We start from the raw sequence: 21,009 nt of genomic DNA on the forward strand, positions 1-21,009 counted from the left end.
TACTGTAAGTTAGCAGTACATGTTTTCCTTTCAAATAATAAATAAGTAAATCAACAATTTGGTTCTGAAAATTAAAGATATACATATACAGTCCCTTTCAAGAGAAACTACGGTAAGATTTCATAGAGCCCAAGAAGTGGCGAAACAGGTTTGAGAAATCAGGACAGTGGTCACTCTTGGGGGAAAGTGTCTGTGGGATTGGGAGGGATATGTCTGAGTCATGTCCTGTTTCTTGATCTGGATGCTAGGCGCACAGATGTGTCCACTTGTGGAAATCCTTTCCCTTATGTACACATGACCTATACATTTCTCCGTATGTACACTTCAATAAAACGTAGGCCCAAAAGTTGCTTTACAAAGCAGTATAATAACTGAGACCACTAACAGATGCATCGAGTGCCTTCTAATTTTAAGTGGGTTGGCTAGTTGAGCTCCCCTGGGTAGCTGGATGCAAGATGTGAGGCTACAGTCATGAAATAGACTCCAAGTCATCCTAGGTAATTGGAGGAGGCGGCTGCAGACTGATTACCACGAATAGAGCACGACTGGTTTGTCTTACGGGATAAACATAACAGCAAAAAGAAACCGAAGGTTCTCTTGTGACACCTCACCAAGAAAATATATATAATTTGTTATCCTATCTTATAAAACATATGGTGGAAACATGCTTGTTAAAGTATGCAAGATGTGGGGCGCCTGGGTGGCTCAGTCGGTTAAGCATCCGACTTCAGCTCAGGTCATGATCTCGCGGTCCGTGAGTTTGAGCCCCGCGTCGGGCTCTGTGCTGACCGCTCAGAGCCTGGAGCCTGTTTCGGATTCTGTGTCTCCCTCTCTCTCTGACCCTCCCCCATTCATGCTCTGTCTCTCTCTGTCTCTCTCTGTCTCAAAAATAAACGTTAGAAAAAAATTTAAAAAAAAATTTTTTAAATAAAGTATGCAAGATGCATTATAATGCTCACAATCTGATATAAAGTGAAAAAAGTACACCAGACTGTAAATATAGTTGAATTCTAATCTATAAATGTCTTCATATTCATAAACTAGGCTATAGTATCTTCACCCAGACAAAGGCCAAAATGTTAACAGTGTTTTTCCTGGGTGGTAAAATGGTACTTTCAGAGGTCTGGTTCCAATTCTGTTCCTGAAAGTCTCTCTAAACCAGAATAAGACACTCTAATTTTCCAGACCTACGACAAAGTGAGGACCTAACAATTTCAAAGGTTCCATCTAGATCCACTGTTCCGTGAATCGAGAGCAAGTTCCGGCAACTACTGGATTCTGTTCTTGTGGTGTGAAAGCAGTCATCGACAACATGTAACCAAACATGAGGTGGTGGTGTTCCAATAAAACTTTATCTACAAAACCGGGCGATGGGTCAGATCTGGCACTCGGGTTGTAGTTCACTGACCTCTGGCCTGGAGCATCAAAACCATCGCGAACATTTGTTTAAAGAGCAGATTCCAAGACCTAGGCACCCATCTATGACTCTAAAATACGTGAGTGTCCTGCTAAGATGAGGAAAATGTCACTCTCGGGGATTCTGAGCAGCCCAAGGTTAGAGGACCGCAGAGTAAGTAACAGTTCGGGGTTAAGGACGGACCTTTTGAGGTTAGAGAAGAAAAATATTATAGGATATTTGAATATCTATTTCTCGGTTGCGGATAACTGATTAAGGGATTACTTTTAACAGCTCTCATTCTTCCCTGTCGCAAGAGATTGCTAACTCAAATGCCTTTAGGATCCAGAGAGGAAATGCCAGTGAGAGGCTGCTGTGAAAGAAAGGACTGGAGGGCGTGATGAGGATTTGGGAGCTCCAGGGGTTATTTCCTTGCCAGAGTCCCAGCAATTCAAAAACTCTGAAATACCAGGCAGCCCAAACAACACACAGCGCCTGGCAGCCAGTCCAGCCTCCAAGGTAACGGGAATTCATACGACACACACAGCTTCTGGGAAAGCTGGCTAGAATTATAAGAGGATAAGAGACATGCAAAGCTGCAAACACTTTCTCATGTTCGATGTCCACTCTTCGACAATGACATATCGTGATAAAGGTTGGCTAGGGCAGTATCCTGCACCTAAAAATCTACTGCCTGAAATGTCTGACAGTCTACAGCCCTATGGGAATCCGAGAAGAAACTTTTGAACCCTTGGAGACACTTAATTTTAAGTTCAGGTTGTTTGATTCTGGGCTCTCTTGTGAGTTGCTTTTTACGGCGCATTCGTTGCATGGGAACTGGTAACGACGTATAGCGCATAAGCCACAGTCCGTGGCATTTTTCACTCTGGGGTCGCCCCAGTGTCCACTGTCCCCCATACGCACCTCGCTCACAAGCTTGTTCACGCTCTGTGCCCGCTTGAGAACCAAGTTGTCTTGAGCTGGGAGGGAGTGATAATGTGCAGGCCCTTTCATCTTGTTGAAGTCCTGCCTGTATTTTATCTGAAAGAAACACGCAAGGAAGGAATTGTTGTTTTCATGCTTCAGGAGAGAAGGGACTCCAAAATGACCTCACATTTAACGTCAACATTTACTTAATAGAACTTTCTGAAGGGAAAATTAAAAAATCACAGGGACTTTTTTCTCCATGAAATCCATAAACTACTCGGTTCCTTTTGTATTAAAATTTTTACTGGCCCCTTTCACACTTGGTGCCCTTTATGCTTAATTCTGCATGAAGAGACACCTTGAAACAATTGTACCAAAAGGTATCGTTCCAAACCCAGCCTGCCCATGGTTTCAACATATTTTCTCACTTAACCTGCTAATGAGAGGCGAAATGAGTAACGTGTTTTACTTATCCTCTTGAGGCAAGAGTGCACCTTCCTTGGCAAATGGGTATTTATCCTCTTGAGGCAAGAGTGCACCTTCCTGGGCAAATGGGTATAATAACGGAATAGGACAGAGTAAAGGAGTAGGGCAAGCGGGGTGTGAAAATCATGGCTGGCTTCTAACTATATATAGACCAAGCTCAAGTTGTTGTGTTAGATCTATGTGTGCACGTCCCTCTACCGAGTTTAATTATAGCCTATCTTTCAAGGACCGCCAGCTGGCCAACGTTCTGCAAATAAAAATCATTTTATCAACTGGGTTATACCCAGTTTGATAATCATATGGCTTATTTTAATCAGCTCTTCCCCTAAAGCGCTAGGTTTCTAGATGGGCCATTCAGCGAAGGCTCTTCTAGCCCCGCTCATCTGGCTAGCCCAGCATCTGCACCTGCTTTGGCTGACCTAAAGGGAGTTCCACAGTTTGTGTCAGTCTCCTTTGAAGCAGATAACTGTGACCGAAGAGTCTGAACAAAAGAAGCAGATGTCAGAAATTTGGAGAGAAACTGAGGGCTAACATTTTACTCTGGCTCAGCTCTAAGAAATTGACCTGTGGGTCTTCCCGATGAGGTACTTACATCACTAGCGAGTTCGTTGGCTTTCTTGGCGTTCTGATAAGCTGGGGTGATCATGGCGGGGAAGCTGCCTTTTCCTCTGTGCTCCTCATATTCCTCCAAGTAACCCTGCTGGGCCAATCGAAAACTTCCATCAGCGATGCTCCCCTCCCTGGATGGCGGTGGGGGGGACTAGCAATGATACCTCCTAGAGCCTGTTGCCGTAGAGGTCCATCCACACTGGTCCCTCCAGGGCCCAGCAATACCATGTGGTGGCTAAGGTGGTGGACTTGGTGGTCAGGTCTACTTACTGGTCCCTGGCACACAGCACGAAATACATGGTAACTATTATCGTTATCACCTTCATCATTTCCACCAGATAAACGCGGACATTCTACAAATCTCCATGAGTACATGGAGTACTCGTGTCCTATCTGACACCTGGGAGGTCCCTCTGTCTTCCAGTAATCTCAGATGCTGCCTTTCTTGGGCCCGTTAACAGATCTCTGCAGAGAAACTCATTAACATGCAAGATCCCATTTCCCCAGCAATGTATGTTAATTTGCCAAGAAGAGCATTATATCACTATTTGAATTTTTGTATTTGGGGTGAAAGGCTCTAAATGGGACTAAAGGTATATTCCAGACTATTATAATCTGGGCCTGTTTCTTCCTTCCTCTTCCCTACACCATGCGCCGACTCCCACGAAAGCAAACCTCCCCCATGGAACCATCATGACGTTCACTGGCATAAACCTTTCCTGGCAGTGGGATATACTTCAAGACCCTGTCGGACGCCACCCTCTCTCTCGGGAGCTCCTCCCTCATTCCCAGTCCTGCCCCAGGCAGAATCAGCTGCTTCCTCATCTGTGTTCCCACAAATGCGAAACTACCTCACGTGCCCCCTGGGGCTCATGACTCCCTCCACCTCCTGCCTCCTCCAAGACAAAGGCCTGCCCTGCTTCTGTACCAGGGTCAGAGTCTGGCACGCACACTTTCTTAAAATTTTTTAATGTTTATTTTTGAGAGACAGAGACAGAGCACGAGTTGGGGAGGGGCAGAGAGAGAGGGGGACACAGAATCCGAAGCAGGCTCCAGGCTCCGAGCTATCAGCACAGAGCCCGACGTGGGGCTCGAACCCATGAACTGTGAGATCATGACCTGAGCCCAAGTCGGACGCTCAACCGACGGAACCACCCAGGCGCCCCATGGCACACACATTTTCTTAAATAAGACAGCTGGGTCAAATTAGAAAATCCAGGCTTCCTTTTTATCCAATAGTGACAACTGTTCGGTCCGAGTGCTCTTTTATGTTTGGATGCCAGAATGTTTGGGGCCAAATGCAATAAGTAAAAAAAGTTAAGCTTAAAAAAAAAAAGAAGAAGAAAGGCTCTCGAATTCTTTGGTAATCCCCTCTTCCCCATTCTGCTCTATGGTGTAGGTTTGGTTTGCAGCTTTAGTTTAACTTCTCTGCTTATGTGTATCTATGTCGGGGGTGTAAATCTTTTAGTGAGGTACTCAATCCTACTGGGGAATTGACTGGTTACAAACAATACGTTGATGATATGATACAGTCCATTAACCTAAAAAAACAGTTACTCGTTGAAAAGAAGAATGAATTGTATGGCATTTTAGGCACTACGGATATTTATAGTTTATCTGACTGTCTGTCCGCTTCTCTCTCACTCCCTCCTACTCATGCCTGGCGGGTCCCGCTATATCACACAAGGAAATGCCACCCAAGACTGATCCTCTCAACAGTTGCTGGCGGTGCTATTAAACGACACCCACTTTGATTCTTAGATTTGTTATGACCGTGACCAGAAACTTCAGCCAAGAAAATAACTATGACACTATGAGGTTACATCTCATCGATGTGCATAGATACGTCTAGACACGCTCATGTACTGGCAGATAGCTCTGTCCAAATTTAGAGCAAAATATTTTTTGCCAAATATAGGAACCAAATATTTCTTAAAAGTGATTTTTTAAAGTTGTCTTGAGCCTTCTATAAAATATACTTAAAACATGAAACCAAGAAAGACATAATTTCATTGGGTTTAAAGCACGGAGACCATTTAATTAACTTATGGAATTTAATAAAAGGGACTTTTTAATTCAAAACTAAACATTTGCAAAGGGGTCACAATCTATTTTCACACACATCCCAAGTCTTCCGTGAGTGTCTCCCCAATATGAAGAGATGTTTTATTTTTCTAAAGAGAAATAAGTTGTTTCCTTTCATAAATGATGTATGTCGAATAAATCATGTATGTTGTAGAGTCTAGCCACTGACCAAAAATTCAAACAACATTCCAATTAATTTTTAAAAAATCAACTAAGCCCACTGAATGGCATCGTCCAGAACACACATGGCCGTCCAGTACCCTTTACTTACAATGGTGAAAAAATAATGTTCCCTTTCTCTCCTACACCTGTTTAGCACCAGAAAATACAGAGGGGCATACAAATAAAAATGAGCTTCTAATTATCATCTCAACCTACCCCTATACCCCATCAATAAGTAGTTCATGTGAGAAGTGAAACTAGGGAAAAGATACACATCCTCTGGCATATTGCTTTATCCAGTAACCTCAATAAGACATGTACTTTCTAAGAAATGAGTCCTGCTATTCAGTGAAGTGCCCAATAGTTTTTGAGACGTGTATTTGGATCCCTTTCACACTTCTACAGGGATGAGTTAAAATTAGCCAGTCTTAGGCCTTGGGACCATTCTTCAATAAATAGGTGAGAATGCTTTACTCTTGCCAAATCAACCATATTGGTATAGGTTCTTTATTTTAAAAAAGAAAAGGAAAAGCATTGAGAAACTGTTTTTCCTTCGTGGATCAGGTTGAGCCCTGTGTCATTATTTGTGGTTGCTGTCTGGCTGGGAAAATCCACCTCTCATAAATAGGGCAACATAAACCACAGCCCAACCCCGGATTAAACGGTCATCGGTGTGTCGCAGGCTAGTGGGCTGCTGACCGGAGAACTGACCGTCAGAAAGCAAGTGATGTATCACATACCTGGCCATACTGGTCCATACATTCCCTTGACGATGCACCTGCAGCTCCGGCAGCTGGACTAGCCACTCCCTTCATTTCTCTTTGATATTGTTGATGGTATCTCACCTAAACGAAGGCAAAGGACAAACCTGGTGAATTTAACCTTCTGTGCACAGAAGCCAGGGGAGTAAAACCAAGTGTTTTGTGGAATGTTTTTTTTTTTTTTCCTGCTTGGGTCCAGGGAGTGTGTCTTAGACATAAAAGTGCCAGATCATCGTCTTGGTAAAACGGCTTCAGAGTTCTGAAGGAGAGCTACTTCCTGGACCACGGTGCACGCAAAAGCAGACAGGAAGTTGTACTCGCCAGGTCCAGGTAACTTCCCGCTTCCTCCCCTAACATGAAAACACTGCCGCGGATACTCACATCACTCGCCAGCTCATTGGCTCTCTTGGCTATCTGATAAGCAGGGGTGATCATAGCAGGAAAACTGCCTTTCCCTCTCTGCTGTTCATAGTCTTCTGTGTATCTCACCTGGCAAATGAAAAAAAAAAGAAAATGAATCTCATGCCACAGTCCCAGTATCTAGCATGCAATCTGATGGGGGGTTGCATAACTCCCTCCATGTCTCCCTATGGCATCATCATTGGCTTACAGCTTGATGGACCACACGCATCTTATTTACCTTTTTTTTCCCCCAAACCCAGCACAATGCCTGGTGCGCAGAGACATTCAACACAGAATTCAACACCTACTTATGAAGCACCTACTGTGGGCCAGGTGGTGGGGGTGGGCAGAGCAGTAAGGCTTCTGCCCTCAAGGAGCCACCAGTCGAGTTTGGGAGACAAAAGAGGCTTCTCCACCAAAGGCAAGTGGGAACCACTCATTAAGCTGAACATGGATTTGTGCTTAAACTTCCCACTCAGAAGAAGACTAAGTTCTTGGTCTTGTTATGCTAAGGAGCAACTGGGCTGTGAAAAGGCAAACGGTAGAAATTCTTTAGAAGTTTACGTTCTATAATTTGCAGGGACAAGGGCAGAATTTTTTCAGATTGATCACATACACCTGATTTGTTACTGATACTATCTAAGTTTTCTCTCTGAGAAAGAGTTTTCACAAGGTCTGTGCTAGCTGACCTATCTGACTTGACCATCCTTGACCTCAGAAAGTTCTTCCTGGCTCCCACATGGGACTGAGAGGCCTCCTACATACTTCCTCCCTCCACCTCCAAGGAAGGAAGGAATAGAGACTCTTAAAGGAGAATCACAGGGTCTTGGCCTCCATCATTTCTTACATCGCTTTGAAGCTGTCCCCCTGCCTTGGCCCGTAGCAACTCAGGGGTATCCGCCACCGTGGAGAATGTGGAGATACGTTCATCATGCCCTCTCTTGTATTCCACCTGATGAAGAGACAGCAGAGAGTCAAGGTCATACCCACCAGCCTTTGTGAGGACCTTTCCTTCCAGCTGTCCTGAAGCTATTCCATCGGGCTACACTCGACACAAGCCCAGGGCAAGTTTTTAGGGCTTGCTTTATAAGCTCCTCTTTAAAAAGCACCAATGTTCGTATGTCAAGTCCAAGAGAGTGCCAGGAACTAAACATCAACAAATACTAACTCACTTCCTCTCCATAACAATCACATGAGGCAGGACTACTATTTTCCCCATTTTACAAATGAGCAGCTGAGGAACAGAGAGGCTTAGTAATTTTCTCATGGTCACACAGCTAGTAAGTGAGACAGCCAGGATTCAAATCCTAGCATTCTGGCTCCAAAAATCTGACCTCTTAGCCAACAAGCTTTGCTCTTCTTCAGGCGGATCTGCCATCCACTTCATAAAAATCAGTATCTGAAATGCTAAAGCGACCTCGAGAAATTGTTCGGTCCAGTCTTTGGGTAGGCAACCTGGTCTATTCTCCATTTGGCCAATGTGGCCCAATCCAGGCACAGAAGACAACGGGCAAGGAAGAGATGAGGACACAGCTGTCTCCATAATACCACACTAATGACACCTACTGTCCATAAGCACTCTCTTGGTGGTTTTTACCCGAATCCCAGAGGCTCACTGGTGACAAAGATTAGCATAACCTATGGTGAACCAGCACTAGGGCACTCACTTGGCTGGCCAGCTGGTTGGCTTTCTTGGCTCTTTGATAGGCAGGTGTGATCATGGCTGGGAAACTCCCCTTGCCCCTCTGTTGCTCATAGTCTTCTGTATATTCCTGCTGGTCAGAACCAATGTCAGCACGAGATTCAGAATGATACGCGGTGAGAACAAGTAAAACTGCCACGGAAAGCACCATCAGAACCAATGCTGCTGGATTTATGAGGTAGTTGAAAAACACTTTGATCACCTGCGGTAAACCTGATGATGTCATTCCGTTGGCGATTTGAGTTAACAGTCAACACCGAAGAAATCATGTTTCCCAGGTCAAGGGGCTTCCCCTTCAATGCTTACATCGAATTCTATGGAACCTGGTACAACCCAAGGGGACCCAAAGAGAACACCACCCCTTTGACCCAATGGCTGGTATGCTAATGCAGCGGTTAATGTGCGGGAGACTCTTCCGTAACTTGTCCACGAGAATTAGTTCCATGGCATCGAGAACAAAACGTTAGTTTTCCCTTCTAACTTTTTGAGTACTTCCGATGATTAGCCTTCCTAATGACACCGGGCACCACAGCATTTGTGTTTCTGTTTTCTTTCTATCTGCTGAAGGCTGAGTCACCAAAGACTAATGATAGTGTCCAAAGTGGTTTCTTCAAAGGTAAGTGCCCTGGGTGTGTGGAGGGGCTAGAAGTGTGCAAATCATTAAGGACTTGCATAATCTGGGCCAACGTTGCCTTTTCTACATGAAAATCTACTGAAATCTCTCTTACAGTGTTGGGGGGGGGGGCAGAAGTCCAAAACGGGTGATCAGGGCTGGTCCGTCCTGAAGGCTTTAGAGGAGACTCCATTTCTTTACCTTTTCCAGCTTCTAGAGGCCACTGGCACCCTTCATGTGTGGTTCCACATGGCTTTGACCTCTGCTTCTGTTATCACCTCACCTTGTCTCTGATTCTGACCCTTTCACCTCCCTCCTTATAGGGACCCTTGTGGTTACACTGGGTCCACCCTAATCATCTAGGGTAATCTTCCTATCTCAACATCTTTAGCTTAGTCACATCTGCGAAGTCCCCTTGGCCATATAAGGTTAACAGATACACAGTTCCAGGGATTGGTACATGGTAACCTCTGGGGGAGGGGTCGGTAGTCTGTCTACCACAATCTTAAGATAAAGAAACGATCAAACTAATTGCAAGAGTAATGTCTAGGGCCCTTACCTCACCAAGAGACTTTCGGGCCTCAACCATCCTTACGATTTCAGGATCTGGCAGAGCTCCTGGGCACCAACCACTCCCTTCCCCATATCCGGTCCAGTAGCCTCTCTATAAAGGAAACACGCAAATGCATAAGCACACACCCTACACATTGGTTGGTGAGACCTACCCCATCCTCCCAGCATGCTCACATACACTGTTAACATAAGAGAAATTCTCTAAAGGCTATAAATTCCTATTGGCATATGGTGGGTCTCAGCTAACAAAAATGTTCACTTTTTTCACCTAGAAAATAACCTAATATCCTAAAAAGTTGAACTTTCTCAGATTCACTTATATCATAGAAGGGTTCTAAATATAACTTAATATTTCTTTGCTCATCTTTGTACCCGGATTGAGCAGTGGGGAGTCGCTATGGAGGGGCAACGTGAGATTAACCAGCATTATTCAGACACACTGCAAAAACCTTCTACCTGTCATGTGCCTGATCTCGGGATAAGCAATTAACATTGGGAACAGAAAAGCAAAAAAAAAAGAAAAAGGGAAGATAGTTCTTTATGTAAGACATCTGTGGCCTATCTAGGGAGATAAAACCAACATACAAAATAGGTAGTGATTAGAAAATGTTTGTGTGCTTAAATGTACCATATTGGTGATAAACACAAGGTTTTAAGAAGCGATCTACATGAGATGGGCCCCACTCTTGGCAGGAAGATGGAATCTGAGCTGAACCTTCAAGGCTGAGGCCAGTTAACAGGGGCAAAGAGAGGAAGACGGACAACCATTCTAGAAGGTTGGGATTTTCATCAGTTTTGTTCACTGATGAACAGCCTGGAACTGTTCTAACAGCCTAGAACAGTGCCTGGCACATAATTGACTCAGTAAGTGTTTGTTGAATAAATTCCCAGGGTGGAGACTACCAGGAACAAAAGCATGAAGGCAATGACAGGCTTCGTATGAAAGACCATGAGGAGGTGAATCTGATTGGAATTGTGGGGAACAAATGGGGAACCAAGTGGGCTGGACGTGGGGCAAACTGGAGATCTGGAAAGACAGAAGTTCAATTTATAAAGGAGAAAGCCAAAGAATGGTTAAATAATTCATTAAAGATCCCTCAATAAGTGGCAGTAGTCTTATCCAAATGGAAGTACTAAGAAATGAATTACATGTTTGTAAACGAGTAAAGTCTGAAAGAATACCCACAAGACTGCGAACAACAGGTACGTCTACAGAAGGACTGACTGGCGATGGTGAACAAGGGGTTAACTTTGTACGTTGGATTTTTTTTTTTTTGCAACGAGGAAAATGCAAGTATCACATGTATAATTAAAAGTCAATGGCTGAGGGGCACCTGGGTGGCTGAGTCGTTCGAGCGTTTGACCTCAGCTCAGGTCATGATCTTGCAGTTCTTGAGTTCGAGCCCTGAGTCGGGTTCTGCGCTGACCGTTCAGAGCCTGGAGCCTGCTTCGGATTCTGTGTCTCCCTCTCTCTCTCTCTGCCCCTCCCATGCTCATGCTCATGCTCATGCTCTGTCTCTCTCTCTCTCTCTCAAAAATAAATAAACATTAAAAATTGTTTTTAAAAGTAAATTGCTGAGGAATTTTGAAAGAAGACTCTCCATAGAGAGTGAGCATAAACTCTCAGGTGGTAGGAAGGGTAAGTTAGGGCTACCCAAGAAGCGATGTGTGACCAATGTCACTCGACAGGAGATGATGTGGATCAGAGCAGGGAGAGTGAAATGCAGGGAAAGGGTGGAGCTGAGTGGCGAATCAGAGGGAGAAAGGGCAGCCGTGGTTTCCAGCCTGGGTGGTTGTTCCCAGGGACAGAAACACGGTGGTTGGAAGCAACAAACTGACTAGTGAGTTTGGACTGGGAGCAGATGTGGTAGAGATGACCCCATGGCCTGTTGATGGATGTCCTCTGTAGACAGCTGCGATCACAAACTGGGTGAACGAAAGCCTAATCAATTCCTCTAGAAGTAAAAACAAAGGTGCATCTCAGGGCGACTGGGTGGCCCAGTGAGTTAAGTGTCCGACTCTTGATTTCCACTCAGATCATGATCTCCCAGTTCGTGGGATCAGGCCCCACGTTGGGCTCCATGCTGACCCTGTGGAGCCTGCCTGGGATTCTCTCTCTCCCTCTCTCTCTGCCCCTCCCCAGCGCGTGCACACACGTACGTGCTCTCTCTCAAAATTAAATAAACATTCAAAAATAATAATAATGCATCTCATTCGCAGAGCGTGCCGTTCTTTTCCCTTCTTCCAGACCCCTTCGTACCTCTTCTCTCACCTCGTTCACCAGGGGTTGCCTGTTAGCTGCATCTGCCCCATCCCTGGATTTCATGTCCCAGTGAAAAACCGATTTAAACCGTTCGCTATCATCCTGGTCGTCCACCTGCACAATGAAGACGTTGTCAGTAACGCGGTGATGTTTTCATCAGAGAAGAGAAGGAAAATAAGAAATCTGGAGTTAAGTCGGAGGGATTTCTCTAAATCTGGCCCACAAAGCATCGTAAGTGGACGGCAACACGCACTGTATCACTGTGACTTCACCTGTGCCGCCAGCCAGGTGGCTTGTGCACAGCACCTGTCGTGTGCAAAGCCCTATTTAGCAGTGCAATTAAAAAGACCGAAAGTCACTATGAACGTCTCACACAACACCAAGTATGCAGGTTAGAGTAACGTCAGAAACACCAGACATGAGACTAGTGGCTCTTAACTTCAGTCTGTGCAACAGTCACCCGGGGAGCTTGTTAAAACGTTGGCTCCCCAGATTTGTGTACACGTTCTCCTACGCTTTATCGTTTTACCTTTGTTATCTTGATCTTGACCTATAATACACCTGAAGTTAATTTTTGTGTATGGGTGTGAAGTAGGGACCCAGGTTCATTTTTTTTCCACACAAATATCCAAATAATCCCATGGCCTTTTATTAAAAGATCGTCCTCGGGGCACCTGCGTGGCTCAGTCGGTTAGGCGTCAGGCTCTTGATCTCGGCTCCGGTCATGATCTCACAGTTCGTGAGATCAAGCCCCAAATTGGGCTCTGCAGCTGACAGTGTGGAGCCTTCTTGGGATCCTCTCTGTGCCCCTCCCCGGCTCTCGCGTGTGTGCCCTCCGTCTCTCAAAATAAACTTTAAAAAAGAAAAAAAAGGTTGTCCTTGCTACACCGACTTCCAGTGGTAGGTTCGTTATAAATTCAAGTGACCACATATGTGCAGCCCTATTTCTGGACCTTGGATTGTATTCCGCTAGTCTGTCTCTTCTTATGCCAATACTACACCAAGTTGATTACAACTACTTTTGTAGTAAGTCTTGAAATCTCGTGGCTGAAGTTCTTCGATTTTGTTCTTCAGGATTTCTTGGCTATTCTAGAACCTTTGTGCGTTCAGGTCAATTTTAGAATCCCTTCGTCAAAAAAAATCCTTTTTTTCTACAAAAACCACCAGGATTTCGACTGGGATTGCACCGAACGTGTAGATCACCTTGGGCAGAACCGACGTCTCAACAGTATCTTCACAGCCTCGGGAGGGGCAAAGATTTCTTATGGAGAACCTAAACGGGACTAACCATAAAAGGAAAACTCGAAAGGTCTTAGGTCCAAACCCAGATATCGTAATTTATGACGTCTAAAGGGGGCCCAGAAATCTGCAATTTTAACAAGCTGAAGTGTAAATCGTTAATTTTGCAGATTAAGAAAGAAACGGAAAGGAAAGAAATGACCTTACTAAAATCATCCAATGGGTAATCAGAGCCAGGTTTAGAAGGTGGGAATTCTATTTCCATATTAAGAGCACTTTCTTTCATGGACTTTCTAGGCTTGCTATTGCCTAGTGCAGCTCCAATACGTGTATCTGTAAATATATAAATTGAGAGCATTTTCCCTGTTTCTTCCCTGGATTTTGAGAAACTACCACAAACATCCCGTGAATGTAAGGCAGGGGTTCCACACGGCAGCGCTACCAGTATCTGTGGCCAGGTATCTCTTTTTTGTGGGGACTGCCTTGTGCATTGCAGGATGGTTAGTGGCATACCTGCTCCTTACCCATCGGATGCCAACAGTACCCTTCTCTGACAGTTGTGACACTCTAAACGGTCCACAGACATCACAAATGTCCCCCGAGGGGTAAAACTGCCCTCCTTGAGAGCCACTGACATAAGGAATCAGAATCATGTGACCAAGATAGACAGAAAGCCTTATCTGCCGTCCTCCACCCACAGGACAAATCCATCACCGGGGAGTGCCTGCTTCTCTGGAGACTTTTCATGAGATTCCAGATCATTCTAAGGAAGTAGGAAGAGGAAAAAGGCCATAGGTGTCACCAGTGAGGTAAGGAAGCATTAAGAGCTAAAGTCTACTCTCTGAATAAAAGAGAATCTAGATGTTTTATTCTCCTAAAAATCCCATTCACGCCTGCCAAACAGGAAATGGTGTCTCAAACGTTTATTTATTTATTTTTAAAAGGGAGGCATTTAGGAAGCACAAAAATGTCAACCTGCTCCAAATGCCTACTCAAAATCTTTACTTTCCTCCTTCATCACCATCACCCCAACACCCCTTTTGTTCTTTTTTTTCTTTTAGCACATGTACAACGAATTTGGTTTTTATTCAGCGGGCAAAGTCTCTCAGAGATGCAAGAGGGTAAGAAAGTAATCCATCCCACTTCCCAAGGTGGCTATTAGATCCGGGGCCCAGAAGGGACACTGCTGTCCCTCTGAAATTTTCGCTGGTGGGGAAGCCGGAGAAAGTGACCTCAGCAGGCAATTACTGGGCATAACACACATACACACACACATGCACACGCGCACGTGCACATATGCACGCACACACACACACACACCACACACACGCAGATATACAGAGACGTACACATGCACACACACACACCGCTCACACATACACATAGGCACACACATACACGCACACGCACATACGTGTACACACGCATCACATACACACGTGTGTATGCCCGTGCACGATTCACACATACATACACACGTACATACACTCCCCACACGCACACATACATCTTTATACACAGACACACATATTCGCACAGATGTAAACGAACGCGCACACACAGGCATCCTGGGAAGTTCACAGACGTCCTGCCTGTGCCTGGAAACCGAACCAGCGATAATCTCCCTTCAGATCCGTCCTGTCACACACAGTTAAAACAAAATGAATCCACCTCCGCCTCAAAGAAAGGTAATACCGTGTGACCTGTGGTAGGATTGTAAGGCAGGGACGTGCCAGTTAAGAGCCAGTGCCGTGTGGAAAAATAAAGATATCACGGTTCTTTCTGTAGACAGTGCAATACGTACAAAGAGCACTCTGATGTGCAACCACTTCTCCTTGCATTTAGTCTGCCGCACTCTGGCTATACCACTTCAGAAACGTCTGGACGTTTGTAAACATAAACAAGTCCCTTCTTCCTTCCGGACAGTTTGCTCCCCTCTAGGTACGCAACGCTAGGCCAATGGAGCTGTTTAAGATACGGGTTCTAAAGTCAGACAGACCTGGATTTGTACCCACTCAACTAGCTGGGTAAAACTGCCCAAGTCACTCAACCTCTCTGAGCCTCAGCCTCCCCGGCTGCAAGATGATAATATTACAGGGGATTCTTGTGAAAAAAACAAAACAAACAAAAAAGGTAAGACAGACAAAGAGCCTAGAAGAATGTGTGGCACTGTTTCAGCAGGAGCAACGCTCCGTATTTACTGTAGTTTTGTGGAGCTGCCCTTAGCCATGAAGAGATGAAAACAAGATCCTCCGAGAATTAACCCTCTCGGCCATCTAGGATTGCTTGCGAATTCTTCGAGATCAGGCATGTGTGAGCCACTCTGCACCTCAGGTTCCTCAGCAGAAGGGGATGATGATCGTACTTACTTTGTCAGATTGTGGCGTGTACTAAATGAATTAAATGACTGTGGAGTAAATGTTATCTAAGCCTGCTAAGAAATAAGCTCACAATCAGTGCAAAGCATTTAGTGAAATAAGCCACGTGGCAGTGGGCATCGGGGAGGTTCCATCTAACACAGGTCTTCCTGCGGAGAAGGGGAGCCTGCCCAGGCAGGAGAGGCAGTATGAGGTGAGGGGACATGCGGAGGGCAGATCACAGACAGTCTTCCCTGTCATGTGCAAGTTTCTAATTTTAGAAAGTTGCCAGCTCCATCCCGCAGAGCAACTTCTGTGGGGCAGGGGGAAAGACGTTAAATGAGTCATCGTCTTAATAAACGCGAGGGTCCGGTCAATAGCCGGCTCTCTGACAAAACCCCATTGTTGGTTTCTCAAAAGAGGTTGGCTTATCAACACGGCTTGTCTATGCATGTCTATGCAAACATGGCTTCCAAATCAAAGCCTCTTTGACCTGCTGCTGTCCCAAGGGGAAAGAGAGGCTGCTAGTAATTGTTAAGAACTACTGAATCTAGAAAGATTTAAGAGTGTGGAGTTAGAAGTTTACTGTTTTCTTTTTTTTCTTTAAATTTTTTTCTTTTTATTAATTTATGTATCCACTTATTTTGAGAAAGAGAGAGCGAGAGAGCATGAGTGGGGGAAGGGCAGAGAGAGAGAGAGAGAGAGAGAGAGAGGATCCCAAGAAAGCTCTGCAATGTCAGTGCAGATCCCAACACTGGGCTCGATATGACGAACGGTGAGATCATGACCTGAGCCAAAATCAAGAGTCTGATGCTCAACTGACTGAGTCACCCAGGCGCCCCTAATTTTCTATACCAAAATAATCAGGGGAAAAAATAAGGAAAGGCTCTTATAATATTTTCCAACTCTATAAACTTCATTTTACATATTAGGCACCTAGTGCATACAGGGCCTATCGGGTAAACCACCATCAGAGTGAACAGACTGGCAGACAGAGAAAGATTACAAATACCTTGGATATTCAAGCTAGATTATCTTGGGTATTGGCCCCTATAGTGTGTAAGGCAAATAGCAACACTTGTTACTTAAATGCGCTTTGCACATGTAAGTGAAGAAAATGAGCAGGTTCAATGTCGACACAGACACTTAAAAACCTGAGTTAATTAAAAAAGTTTCCTTAAAGGCTATTTTGAAATTCAAAATTAAGTAACTTACCCCATGGATGGCTTCTGGAGTCTTCCTCATATTTAGATTTAATGGAGTATGATAGACACTTGTGAAAGTGTTGTTCTTGGGGTTATGGCTAGAAAAAAATATATATAAACCAGAATTAGAAATGTATTTTATCCAAGATGATTGAGTGACTATTCTTAAAGGTAGTCGTTTTTTACATTCATAAATATACAACTTAATAATGAAGTTCACGATTTTCCAAGCAAGGCCTTAAAGAAAGAAAAATTAAATCAAATAAATTCAATATATAGAACGTACAAAAATTTCAACTAGAAAATGACCACTTAAAAATTTTCTGAAAAAAAACCAGAAATGGATTCTGGAATTATTTCAAAGAAAAAAATTAAAGCTTTATAGGTATATCTGTGGTAATTACACTGTTCTGCACAGTATTTAATAATTCGATATGTGGTTACAGTGGATAGATTTACCATTTTACTGTAAGAAATTTGAAATTTTCAACTTTCTGTCCTTTGCATAAAATCCTGCCTTAGGGCTCGTCAATGATTCTATGTAAATGAAAACCTTGGGGAAGATGATTTTTGGATTTAACTCTGGACTGTGTGATTTGAAGCTCTGGTTGGCTCCTCGTTAAAAAATAAACAAAACCCAAGAGGTGGTGGGGCAGGGCATCAAACACTTACGCGTGACAGTACGGCTTTTTCTGGTGACTCACAAAGTTATTAACCGATAGCATCATCTTGCAAACTTCACAGTGAAAACACGCTTTATGCCATATCTAGAAATTGTACAGAAAAGATTTAGCAGAAATACCTTTTTTTTTCCCAGACTCAGGATTCTTGTACATTTCCAGGTAAAAACTCATCTTTAGAGATAATATGGTGATAAGCACACATGTACACATACACACAAATACAACGTTACATAAATGAATAACCTTTTCAAGGCAACACAGAAGACAGATAGAAATGGGTAGAACTGAAGAAAGGTGAGAAATACATTTTTTGGATGGTTCAAAAACAACCACACATCCATACGTGAGAAGATAAATTTCCCGTATTGGTAAATTTATCTCCGCAGGCCAAAACATGTCTACTGACCTGATCTAGACAACTGATCTTCTCAGCAGGATAAACTCCATACCCACACCTAGAACAAGCTTGCACATTCATCGTGATGTCCGAAGAGAGCAGACAAAAAGAGGCAACAGGCAAGAAATCCAAGGAACAGTCCCAGGCTAGCTGTTCAAGTCTCCCAAAATCCTGACCACCGTCAAAACCTTGTGGACACCTTGCTCATTCAAAATCCAACTTCCACTTTCCTTTGCTGACCTTCTAGTTTGAAGTCAGCAGCTGGATGGTTTTTAAAGCTGCCACTTACTCAAGGGGCTATTTTGGCGACTGGCTTAGCACGCATGCGTCTGGGAAATGAGCTGGAGGTATTTCTAGCTGACGTGCTTCTCTAAATAGAAAAATGAACTCACAACAGCATCATGTTTATGTGGGTGACCAAATCCTCGTGTGTGATTAGGCAGCATGTAGTAGTTTAACACGAACTGTGATCATAACCCAAGAAAAGAATACAAAGAGATAGGCCACACACTCATCCAATGATCAAATTAGAAAAGCTTGCTCTATGAGGCCTGTGACTAAAGCAGAGAGGCCAGTTCCCAAAAATATAAGAAACAAAACAGGATTGATTCACTCCATGGGAGGGGTAAACACCGTATCTGAATTTTAGCTTTATCTATTAAAAATGTTTATAATAGGGCGCCTGGCTGGCTCAGTCAGTGAGGTCCGACTTTGGCTCAAGTCATGATTTCACGATTCTTGGGTTCTAGCCCCGCGTTGGGCCCTCTGCTGACAGCTCAGAGCCTGAAGCCTGCTTCGGATTCTGTGTCTCCTTCTCTCTGCCCCTCCCTCACTTGTGCGTGCTCTCTCAACCTCTCTCTCTCTCTCTCTCTCTCTCAAAAATAAACTTTAAAAAAAAAAAAATTTTTTTTTTAACGTTTATTTATTTTTGAGACAGAGAGAGACAGAGCATGAGCAGGGGAGGGTCAGAGAGAGAGGGAGACACAGAATCCAAAACAGGCTCCAGGCTCTGAGCTGTCAGCACAGAGCCCGACGCGGGGCTCGAACTCACGGACCGTGAGATCATGACCTGAGCCAAAGTCGGCCGCTCAACCGACTGAGCCACCCAGGCGCCCCCAAAACTAACTTTTTAAAAAAATCTAAAAAAATAAAAATAAAAAAGATGTTCACAACAGTGAGGCTGAAAACTGATTAGGATAAGAACACACTAGACCTCTCAGTGTTTTGGTCTCTGTACGTTATCCTAGATCGTTCCAAGAAGGTCTGTTTATTCTCTTCCTTCCCAGGCCTGAAGTGGGGCAGCTTAAAGACGAACCCTCTTCCTGGCTTCATGAAGCCCCTCCGTCACCTTCAGTGTCCACCTCCATGTCACCTTAAAACAGACCTTCTAGAAACAGCTTCCAAAAGATGGCACCTCACCTGTTTCCACCCCTCACCTGACCACTTTCTATGGCCCTTTCCCTGCTTTATGTGCTTCATTGAAGTTAACCACCACTGGACATCTTGAATATCAGAATCTCTGCATTTTAAAATTTTCTGTCTCCGGGGCACCCGAGTGGCTCAGTGGCTTGAGCATCCGACTTCGGCTCAGGTCATGATCTCACGGTTCCTGAGTTCTAGCCCCACATCGGGCTCGCAGCTGTCAGCACAGAGCCCGCTTCGGATCCTCTGCCCGCCCCCCTCTCCCGGCCCCTCCCCCGCTCACACTCTCTCTTTCAAAAATAAAGAAAACGTTTTGAAAATAAATAAATAATAAAACAGAATAAAATAAAATTATCTGTCTCCTCCATCAAAATACAAGTTCCCTCAAAACAGGATCCCTGGTTCTTGTCATTTCTTTCCCTAGTGCCTGGAACAAGGCCTGACACAGAAAAGATGTTCAGTTAAGTACTGAGCTGGGAAGGGGGAGTAGGTTGCAAAGCAAGTGGGGAAAAAGCAGAAAGCAGCATTCACACGACACGAAGGAGGGGCTGCAGTCCGGGGTTCCCACAGATAGATAGCGGGGCCCAAGGCTGCTCTCTCAGCAGGAAGGGGACCCCGAGCAGGGACCCCAGGCTCCGGGAGGCTCCCACGCTGAAAGTTGGTGCAGGACTTGAAGTGTTCCCAGAACGTTCTGCTCTTTAACAGGCTTCTCAAGCTTTTCCTGGGCAGCTGGGTGCGGGCCCCAGTAATCACTGAGAAAGGACTCTGCCGCAACCCAGAGGGATGAGGAATTACAGTCAGATTCCACGTAAGTTAAAAGCCACTTACCACTTCTCTAAGGGGTGACCTAGCCGCTGCGGTTCGAGGTCGCCCTTGTGAAAACAACAATTAACAGAATGAAGACGTTGAATTGGATTTGTACCTTCACCTCTGCTTCTAAAAGGCATTTATTAGGGATCGGAAGTCACGAGGAGAAACAAGCCCAGTGAACTAGAATTGGACACCTTAAGGAACTCGGGTGACCGCTCACTGCTGGAGCGAGATCCACAGGCTCCCATCTACTTGACAGGCACTGTGGGCAGTCGCTCCTTTGTCCATCCCACCCTCTCACTTCCGGTAGAGCCCTCCCCCCACCTTGCCACAGTGACTACCTAAGCCACCCATCCAAGCCGTAGCCAAGGAGCACACGACACTCGTGTGGCCTTCGGGATTCGTTCAGACGTGTCTCAGCCCGGGTTCCCCGCAAAACAGAACATGAGGCAAAGGCTTATGTCCAAGGACTTTATTTAGAAATGTAGTGCCAGGGAGAAGAAAAGAGGCGGGAAATGGTGGTGCAGTTGGGGAGGGGGTCAATATGAAGGTTCACTCTCAAAGGAGCCACTGCCTGATATGAGGTGCACTGGACAGCTCGATCGCCCTCTTCTAAGAGGCTACATAAACAACTTCTAATCGGGAACATCTGCTACAGGAAGGAAGGGGGAAGAATATACCTCTTGGCCCTTGTCTCCCATTGGTGGGAGTCCCACTGGGTGTTAACGTCCCTACGCGTCCATGGTGTGTATATGCCCGTGGCGTCCCCCAGCATCTTATGCTTCAACGGCGATAGGGGCAAAGAGCAAAGACAACAGAAGGCCAAAGACACTGTTGGTCGTGCCCCCACGAAGATGGCCAGAGCCCACACAGAGCTACTTGCCAGTGCTGAGGCTGGACCGACCCAAGCAGGCAGA

The 21,009-nt window shown here is 44.9% G+C and overlaps 1 protein-coding gene across 9 annotated transcripts in view; it reads right to left on the bottom strand.

The window, feature by feature from the left end:
• LOC102951390 (nebulin related anchoring protein) overlaps positions 1 to 21,009 on the bottom strand; it is a 76,368-nt gene that overhangs the window by 51,805 nt on the left and 3,554 nt on the right. For 3 of the 9 annotated variants that reach the window (XM_042960954.1, XM_042960955.1, XM_042960949.1), the window contains exons 3-12: positions 17,453 to 17,547; positions 16,791 to 16,878; positions 11,977 to 12,093; positions 9,703 to 9,807; positions 8,496 to 8,603; positions 7,676 to 7,780; positions 6,808 to 6,915; positions 6,406 to 6,510; positions 3,402 to 3,509; positions 2,321 to 2,437 (exon numbers count right to left, since the gene is read on the bottom strand). In XM_042960954.1, the coding sequence (XP_042816888.1) occupies positions 2,321 to 2,437; positions 3,402 to 3,509; positions 6,406 to 6,510; positions 6,808 to 6,915; positions 7,676 to 7,780; positions 8,496 to 8,603; positions 9,703 to 9,807; positions 11,977 to 12,093; positions 16,791 to 16,878; positions 17,453 to 17,508 (1,017 nt within the window). In that variant the 5' untranslated portion in view covers positions 17,509 to 17,547. Of the gene's footprint in view, positions 1 to 2,320; positions 2,438 to 3,401; positions 3,510 to 6,405; positions 6,511 to 6,807; positions 6,916 to 7,675; positions 7,781 to 8,495; positions 8,604 to 9,702; positions 9,808 to 11,976; positions 12,094 to 16,790; positions 16,879 to 17,452; positions 17,548 to 17,869; positions 18,316 to 21,009 lie in introns of those variants that run through there. The other 6 variants (XM_042960957.1, XM_042960956.1, XM_042960952.1 and 3 more) reach the window with 5 other exon arrangements.

The sequence above is a fragment of the Panthera tigris genome, chromosome D2 (assembly GCF_018350195.1).
Source record: "Panthera tigris isolate Pti1 chromosome D2, P.tigris_Pti1_mat1.1, whole genome shotgun sequence".
Taxonomy (NCBI): Eukaryota; Metazoa; Chordata; class Mammalia; order Carnivora; family Felidae; genus Panthera; species Panthera tigris.